Source organism: Ictalurus punctatus, chromosome 17 (assembly GCF_001660625.3).
Source record: "Ictalurus punctatus breed USDA103 chromosome 17, Coco_2.0, whole genome shotgun sequence".
Classification (NCBI taxonomy): Eukaryota; Metazoa; Chordata; class Actinopteri; order Siluriformes; family Ictaluridae; genus Ictalurus; species Ictalurus punctatus.
In genome coordinates, this window is record NC_030432.2 from 3,458,395 (window position 1) to 3,468,394 (window position 10,000).

The following is a 10,000-nucleotide window of genomic DNA, read 5'->3' on the forward strand; positions in this document are numbered from 1 at the left end:
CTTCTATTGTCTCTGTATACCCACACTCTCAGTGAGGTCATCTATTCACAAGCTTTCATACCACATGGGTGCACAGCATTGCCGTTATAGTATACACATCATGGGTGTCAGCTCATCACCTGACACTAATCCCAGCAAGACTGAGCTGCTGTATATCCCTGTAGATACGTCCCCAGGTCATGATCTTGAGAATTCTGGGATCGCACCATCTTCCACCTTGGGGTAGTTCTGGACAATTAACTTTCTGTCCTTATTGATAACCTGACAAATCCATGCAGGTTTCCAATACACCGTCAGGAGGATCCGGGATTTCTCTCCACAGAGGCCACTCAGGTGTTTTTCTTCAATTCCTTGTCATCTTGCAGGTCTTCCCCTGCGCACTGTCAGATTCTTGGAACTGATTCAGAATGCAACATGTTTTCAAGCTCTCCAACATCACCTCATATCTGTCCTCCCTCCACTCCACTGGCGTCCTGTATTTGCCTGAGGCATGTCCACAAAACCATCTGAAGACACTTACCAAACCCTGCTTCGCACCACTTTCCCTTCGAGCCTCTATAGCACAGCTCAAACTGTCCCCCCATCCCTCAAGAGACACACCTCAAGACTCTTATCTGTACTAGCACTCAGTTCGTGGAATTACCTTCCCCTGTTTGTCTTTAAATGAAGACCGATGACCCAGCACTTCACTAAACATCAAGCACTAAAAAACCTTGACTTGTACAGCTTTTGTTGCAGTCCCAACTCACTGTACTATCTCCTAGGGTCTCTAACAAGGTTTTAGCTTGATAATATTCCTAGACTCTGATCTGAGATTACAAAGCACTTCTGTAAGACACTATGTTTGTATTTTAAATGCAGTAAATGTAAATGTAGGAACCAAAAACAAGGATAGTGTTTCAGAGGGGGCGGGGGTTTGGGGGGAGGGACAAAAGTCCCACAGTTCCACTGGTAGTCCCTGTCCTGGTTGTGTCATCAAAGGTCGCTTTCACCTACAGTTAAAGCTAGTAACTGTTAGTTGGTTCAAAAATCAGAGGGAAGAAAGTCAGCCTTGAGTTCCTCCAATTCTCAAGATCTTGACCTGGGGATGTATCTACAGGGATATACAGCAGTTCCTCCAAATCTTGGTATTTGCACATAACCACAGAGTTTGGAAATCTGCTGTACAGCGCTATAGTGGAATTAGCAAGTGAGTTGGAAATCATATTAATAACGTTAACCTAAACCCAATAACCACTGGTTTTACCTAAAAGAACGCCAGAACGTTCATGTTTCTGAACGATACGAGTTTGTTTTCCATGTTGTTTTATGTGTGTATTACGGCTGGCTTTATAACAACGCTGGGGACACGATGATAAAATCTGTGTCTTTAAATGACGGTGTTTTATCTCCATTACTAAGTAAATCTTATGTTTTCAGGTGGCAGCTGCATGAGAATTGACCTGGAACTCTTAAGTTTTCAGATCCAGAATGCACCTACTTCAACACTGTGTTGTTCAAAAGTTCAAGCTGGAGTATTATTTCAATGATTCGTTTTCATTCTTTGATTGTTAAAGATTTTATGGTTAGGTCACGTCTGATTTTTTTTTTTAATGTCCTCGTGTAGTGCCTTGTGAAAATATCTATCACGTAATTCAGTTAATGCGCTCTTTCTCACATACTACCTTGCGCATGGACTTGCAAAAATGAGTCTTTATTGGTCACATATACATTATAGCACAGTGGAATTCTTTTCTCTTCGCATATACCAGTATGTTAGGAGGTAGGAGCCATGATACAGATCCTCTGGAGCAGAGAGGGTTAAGGGCCTTGTTCAAGGGCCCAACCGTGGCAGCTTGGCAGTGCTGGGGCTTGAAACCCTGATCTTCAGATCAGTAACCCAGAGCCTTAACCATCAAGCCATTGTTGATAAGAATCAAATATGTATTTTGCATTTAAACCCGTGACTATGGGAAATTCTTCAAGGTGGTTTCTAAAGGTAACATAAAAGCTGCATTATGTCTTTTACTTAAATCGGAGGGGAAAAAATTGAGGCTTGTGAAAAAACGACTGTTTACAGTTAAGTGATAACAGGAACTATTAGATGCAGTTACAAATGTATAAAACGTATCCGTCGTGTTGTTATTTAATACGTAAAATTTGTAATAATCGTCAAACTACCGTGGTGTAAGAGGAATAAAACATTTCAGTATTCCTTTTTTTTTAATGATTCTATTGTTGGTTGTTTTTGTGGTTCAGCACCAACAGGAAAATAAAGTGATGCAATGAATCTAGTCAGATATAGGCTGCTTATCTTTCTACGTTATGAACAAAGGCGTCAGCTCCGATCGGTGAGCCGAGCCGGACGATTTCTCACTCTGGAATTCCACCGCTTTGCAAATGTTTATTTCATCACTTCCAGGATATGGGCCGTATATGGCCTGGGAAATAGTGCCAGACTCGGGCTTAGATTTGAAACAGGAGCTGCGCCAATAGAATTAGCACAGGATGTAGAGATAGTTAGTTAGTTATTTTTGCCATCTGGATCTGGATAATAAGATCAAACGAACAAAACGTGAGAAAGGTGAAGCAGCTGTTTTAATGCCCTAAAGATCTGGAGGAAAAAACGAGCAATTTACCTTCTCCATGCTCCATCTATCACTGAGTTTAAAAAAATCTAAATAAACACTACAAACCTATTATATATATATATATATATATATATATATATATATATATATATATATATATATATATATATATATATATATACGTAAAAGCTTTTTAGATGGCATTTAAACTTTTATTTAACTTTTATTATTTGCTTTCATCATGACCCATTAGAATATTAAAATTTTTGTACTTTAAATTCTTTTTATTTTGCAACAAATATCTTTATATTTTTATATTGTTAGGATTTTCTTTTATTTTCACTAGAATTTATTTGTTGCTTTTATATTGTTTGCCTATTTTTATGTCGGTTTCAGACTACATTTTGTTGTTGTTTTTCTTTTCTTTTCTTTTTTTCTTTTTTTGCATTTTAAGGGTGGTATATTATTATTATTATTAGTAGTAGTAGTAGTAGTAGGGGTAGTAGTAGTAGTAGTATTGTGCATAGCAACGTGAATAAACCCCTTTTCAGCATGACTCGTTGTCTTTAACTGCTCAGAGGAACGTGAGGAGCTGCTGACGGCCTTTAAGCATCTCGGTGCTAATGGATCTCGTTCCTTTCAACTGTCTGCCAGTGTATAAGGAAATGCAACCCGGCTCCATATTGCATCCAGGCAAGGGTACTTAAGGATGTACCATGGAAATTTCTAGTGTCTTGCACTCAGGTTTTTTTTTTTTTTTTTATCCATCAACCTACAGTACTTCTTCACCATAGTTACAGCCACCAGAAGGAACAAACTCATCAAGCTTGCAGCCACTTCCTTTAAAATGAACGTCTTTGAACACAACCCTGCTGTGATGAGTATTTATAATATCCCTGAGTGCTACAGTGCAGTCATTTGTGCAGGATCCGGTACTCCGTCAGTCATCAGACCACAACAGTAACACAACTGTAAACGTAAACGTCTAGAGCTTGGCATCGGTTCTGCGTATGTTTGGGTGTCTTTGGGCGAGATCTTCGACTCTTTGAAACTTAAGGCCAGAATCGATAACCACGGCAGCGTTATAACCACACAGCTCAGGTTACACACACAAACACACAGTACGGAGCTTAAAGCAGGGTAAGCACATCATTTAGCAAAGATTAGTGGTTTCAAAATGATGCTTTAGTGGTTCTGGGATTTGGTTAGATATTGATGTAGCGATGTTAGGGTTTAGTGTAAGTGTTTTAGGAGTTAAGATTAGGGTTTAGTGAGCAAGGGTTTTTCAGAGGAACAAAGCCGCCAGAGTCGAGAGCCGTATGAACTCCGGTGTGAGGTCTCCCAGTAGGCGTCGCAGTCGGAGACGTCGAAACGTAAGATCTGTCAGAAACCGCGAGCTGCGTATCACCCTGAGAACACCATCTTTTGCGGTAAAGCATGGTGGTGGTAGCATCGTGTTGAGTGTTACCCTTGGCCTCTTGGTTGCTTGTGTGTGAGTTTTTATGATCTCTTGTGCATCTACTTAGGCATATCACTACGAATACTCCTCTCCACGTGGTCCGCATAAATAAAACCGATCTACAAACAGCTGAAGAAAGGCGGAAACCCCTATGATTGTATACGATGCTGTGACGCTGTCGAAATGTGACATTTCTCAAGTGTGTGATTTTAAAGAATCTTTTTAGACTGTACCCATAAGCATCTTTTTTTTTTTTTTTTTTTTAACGTTAACGATGTACACCACTATCCTGTTTTATCAAAATAAATAACGATATGCGGCACGTGGGAATAAAAAGGGAAGGGTTTACACCAGGTGCGGCTGTCATCGTAACAAACGGCGGGATGGATAGCGCGGTTCGGCTTTATGTTCTTCTTCTTTCTTTTTTCTTCCCTCTCCGACAGGCTCATAGGGAACACCCTCGGATTTCCTTTTTTTTTAGCCCGTCATCATTCTTGTCTTCAGAACAAATTGGCGATTGTACAGTTTCATCCATCCATCCATCTTCTATACCGCTTATCCTTTTCAGGGTCACGGGGAACCTGGAGCCTATCCCAGGGAGCATCGGGCAGAAGGCGGGGTACACCCTGGACAGGGTGCCAATCCATCGCAGGGCACAATCACATACACCCTGATTGTACAGTTGAGTCACTTTTATTTTGTTAAGAACACAACAGTCGGTCAGATTGAGCTCTTTAATCTCGCTCGGTTTGATTTGGTGTTCAAAAATAACTAAATAAACAAATAAGGAAATTCAACTTCTTCGATTGTGAAACAGGTGGAAAACAACAACAACAACAACAACAACAACAACAACAACAACAACGCCATGTCCATTGTGTTCTCCATGATGTAGCGTCTTTACTGTTCTCTGTGAAATATATCAAGTAGTTTCATAATGCCTGATCCCAGACTGATTTAAAGGAAACAAAAATCTCAATCAGAACCCTTGGAAATTCTGGGAATTCTAGAAAGTTCTACATACTTTTTTTTCCTTTTCTATTACAGTTAGTATTTTCATCATTTTTTAGAAATCTTCATTCTTCTCGACCTCTTTCTACCCATCCATCTTCTCTTCTTGACCTCTTTCCACCTTTTCTCTCGTTTCCAGTTCACTCTTTTGCATTATTACTCTTCCATCTCGTGCTCTCCATTCTCACCCTTTCTGCCTCCTTCGGGTTTTCTCTTCCTCTTTCCATTCCTCCTCTTTCCACACGCTATCGTCATTCCCTCTCTCTCTCTCTCTCTCTCTCTCTCTTCCTATCCACTTTCCATCGTTCTATATACATCTCATTCTGTCTTTCTTCCTTTGCTTCTCTTCCTCATTCCAGCAATCACTTTCCCTCTTCCTTTCCCCAACCCCCTTCTCTTCTTTCCCTCTTCTTCTCCTTCTCTCGTCATCCATCTCTCCTGCTTCTCTCTTTCTACAGTCTCAGCTCGCACAGCACCTTCCAGAAACAACTCTTTATTTCCTTTATCCATTCTCTCTTTCTTCCTTGCTCTCCTTCCTTCTCATTCCTCTCCTGACTTTGCTTTTCTTCTCACTCTTCGTCTTTTTTTTCTGTCGCTTTCTTCTCTTTCCTTTATTTTGTTTTCTTCTCTCTCATTCTTTATCTCTTCTTTTCCTCTGTCATTCTCTCTCTCCATTTGATCATCTCTCTCTCTCTCTCTCTCTCTCTCTCTCTCTCTCTCTCAGAGATACATTTTGGAAATTACAGCAGTAATTATAAAATGAGGTCTTCTGGATTTTCTCGACTAGTTAGTAAATACTTTTGAACATAAGTTGTTGAACTTTTTGTTGTTGTTTTTTTATTTTTCAGGCCCAGCTCACGGCAAAGATCACGAAGACATTTGCTTAAGATCCGACGTGAATTCTAGCGGACGTCGCTGTTCGTCCTGGGGACGTACATAAAGTACACAGGCGAAGACGTGAACCGTGGCGCTCGCATCGCCGCTGCTTCCGCACTCGCACGCGGCCGAACAAGTCAGATTTAGTGTGTTAAGACAATCTCGGCATGTATACACGATGCATCAGACACACTGCCTCGTTAGCTCCTGTTATCTTTCAATGGTTGTCAAAGTCGCAGGGTTTTGAAGATTACCACTACGCCACACTGCACCAAACGCTCCTCTGAATTACAAATGAAAACGGGACCTTTTCTACACGGCCGTCTCGTGATGTGCATCAAGTGCCCCAGTGATCGTAACTTCTGATTTCTCCTGATTTCTCCTGATACGTCTAACGTGACTTGGTTTGTAAACCTCATGCAGCCCTTTTTAAACGTTGAGATCCATTACAAATCAAACACTGCTTACAATCCAGCAGCATGGAGTGTGTCGAACATACACAGCACACACACAGCACATACACAGCACATACACAACACATACACAACACATACACAGCACACACACAGCACATACACAGCACATACACAGCACATATAAAACAAATACACAGCACATACACAGCACATATACTGCACATACACAGCACATACACAGCACATACACAGCACACACACAGCACATATACAACACATACACAGCACATACACAGCACATACACAGCACATATAAAACAAATACACAGCACATACACAGCACATATACTGCACATACACAGCACATACACAGCACACACACAGCACATATACAACACATACACAGCACACACACAGCAAATATACAACACATACACAGCACATACACAGCACATATACAACACATACACAGCACATACACAGCACATATACAACACATACACAGCACATACACTGCACATACACAGCACATATGCTGCACATACACAACACATATACTGCACATACACAACACATATACAACACATATACAACACATACACTGCACACACACAGCACATATACAACACATACACAGCACACACACTGCACATACACAGTACATATGCAACACATATACTGCACATACACTGCACATACATAGCACATACACTGCACATATACAACACATACACAGTACATACACAGCACATACACAGCACATACACAGTACATACACAGCACATACACAGTACATACACAGCACATACACTGCACATACACTGCACATACACAGCACATACACATACCGGAGGACACCGAGTCTCAATATTAGTGTAGCCTTAGATTACTGTGTGTGCACATCTGCATTACATACACACTCTCATACACCTGCACAGGGCATGCACCAAGTTACAGGGTCTTGGAGGCTGACTGTGTGTAGTTTTACACACCCACTGACAAACACACACACACATGTAATGCAACGCAATGCAAACAGAGGTCCAGGTCCAAGTCCAATGACTAGCCTGAGAAATGTTTCACAAAACACACACACACACACACACACACATACCACACTAACACACTCAGGATACTGGGGTGCAGTACAGTGAGTGTGTGATACACGTCCTGCATGCTAATCACCAACACACAACCACCCACACACACACACACACACACACACACTTCCCTTAAGCCTTTCTCTGTGTATGTAAAAATGAATACTCATAAACACACAAATCCACACACACACACACACACACACACACACACACACACACACACACACATGATCAATCAGCATTTCTGCAGTGTGTTGCACTTTGTGTGTCCGCGCGTGTGTTTAATGCGAGAACAGCGCGAGCCCCTCATCGGCGAGTGCCGCAGTCTGCACACACGCGCGCGCGCGCACACACACACACACACACACAGCAGCGCGAGCCCCACATCATGTACCGCCCTGCCCCGCGCCGCCCCGCGTGCATCAGTCTTGTCCCTATAACCCCAAACACACACACACACACACATACACACACACACATACAACTCATCTTTATTCTTTCTTACCTGCACTTTTGTCCTTGTTCTCCATCTCACGCGCTGCTCTCCTGTTCTCTCTCCCTGTCGGTCACGGAGGAGGAAGAGGAGGATGAGGATGCTGATGAAGATGATGAAGACGCGGCGACGGGCGGCTCCCTCTCTCTTCTCTTCTTCTCCTCCTCGCGAGGATGCTCTCATGCGCGCGCGAGGCTTCTGTCGTTACGGCCGCTAATTCCGTTTCTGTCTGCAGGCGCGTGTGTTGCGTTACCTGTGTGTTTGTGTATGTGTGTGTATGAGCGCCGTCACAGCAGGAGCGGTGCAGCTGCAGACGCGGGTGTTACGTCACGAGTTTGATATCGTCATCCAAAACAAAACAGAAATGGAGCATTACATCTCTCTCTCTCTCTCTCTCTCTCTCTGTCTCTCTATCGTTTTCTGTTTTTGAATTTTTTTTTATTTGTTTCTGTTTCTTCTTGCTCTTTCTCTCCAGTTATTTTTCAGTCTTTCTCTTCATGTCTACATACAGTGCATAAGTATTCGCCCCCTGGAACTTTTCCACATTCTGTAGGGTTACAACCTGGAACTGAAATGGGATTTATGTGTCCTGAATCTATACATGATAACTCATAACTATGAAGTGGATGAAAATTAATATAGCAGTGTAAAAGTTGTGGTTGCATTACTATTTGCCATCCAGAGTCACATTATTAGCTGAACTGAGTCCACGTGTGTGCAATGGAAATGTCACGAGATATCAGTATAATACACTTGTACCTGGAAGGCCCCAGAGTTAGCTATAGAACATACATAAACAATCAGAAGACCAAGGAGCTATCCCAGCACAAAGGTCTGAACAAGTCTCAATCATAGTTATTTAAAAAAAATTCCTATGACTGAGCCCGCACAGGACATGGCCGAAAGGAAACCCAACACTACTTCCTCACAGTGAAGCATGGTGGTGGTAGCATCATGTTCAGAGTCGCCCTTGGCCTCTTGGCTGCTTCTCTAGCAATTTTTCCATCGAATAAAGCACTCTTTCCATTCCACTTGCTCAGAGAAAAGACTTCCAGGGAAAAAAGCATCAATACTTTTCTAAGCCAATTATCCAAGACTTGTTGAGGCAAAGTCACATGACTGTTTGGATGCAGATCGAGAAATTTATGCAGTAAATGTGTTTCCACCGTAGTTTATGCGCATATCTTCATACCGATAGTGTTGGGTCCGAGTCCACCTTTGTCGAGTTCATGTCGAGACCAAGCCCTTGACCAATCGAGTCCAAAAGGGGCCGAGTTGGACTCAAGTCCGAGTCCTTGATGGTTGAGCCCAGTATAGCCGATATACAATATACAGATCCAATACACTGTATTTACACACCTCCGATTTTTGCCCTAACTGTTTACATTCATTTAAACATTTAAAATGTCCGAGTCCGTGTCAAGTTCGAGTATAAATTTACCCGAGCGCATGACAAGTCCAAGTTCGTTCATAATTAGACTCGAGTCCGGACTCGGGATCGAGTACCCCATAATACATATCGAATTTTTAAAAAAGATGTGCCTCAAATAAGCACATAAGTTTTTTATGTCCATTTTGGAGATTTTATTCGCATCTGGTCTTTCCATCCATCCAGTGTTTTTTAAAACTATTTTTTATGCGATATCCCAAAATTTGCATGATAATACATTGATACATGATTAAAGTACTGAATCTCTTTGTACTGATATTTCAGCAATGGCTCGATGCCTTGCCATCAAATATAGTATATCTGTTTTTAGGGCTAAAAAGTGCTTGGCCCCGTAATCGCTGCTTACAGCGATATTTGTCATAACATATAATGAAAATGATTCATAATAATACATAATGAATACAAACAAATAGGGGAGTTCAACAAGGCTCTAGGGTTCACCGATATGGCTCAATGGACATGGCGACCCTGTGTGTTAAAATAAAAATACCTGCAGGGGTGTGTGTGTGTGTGTGAGAGAGAGACGTGAGGTGAGGTGAGCTGCAGATGTACAGATAAATGCTGAGGCAGCAGGAATCAAAAATAACTTCACCACACACACACACACACACACAGGCATCTA

At 41.9% G+C, this 10,000-nt stretch overlaps 1 protein-coding gene across 1 annotated transcript in view; it reads right to left on the reverse strand.

The window, feature by feature from the left end:
* The window catches only part of fgf12b (fibroblast growth factor 12b), a 28,032-nt gene extending 19,852 nt beyond the window's left edge, over window positions 1-8,180 (reverse strand). Inside the window, exon 1 of the mRNA XM_017491643.3 lies at window positions 7,941-8,180. Coding sequence (XP_017347132.1) covers window positions 7,941-7,965 — 25 coding nt within the window. The 5' untranslated portion in view covers window positions 7,966-8,180. The remainder of the gene's footprint in view (window positions 1-7,940) is intronic.
* Window positions 8,181-10,000: the final 1,820 nt, after the last annotated feature.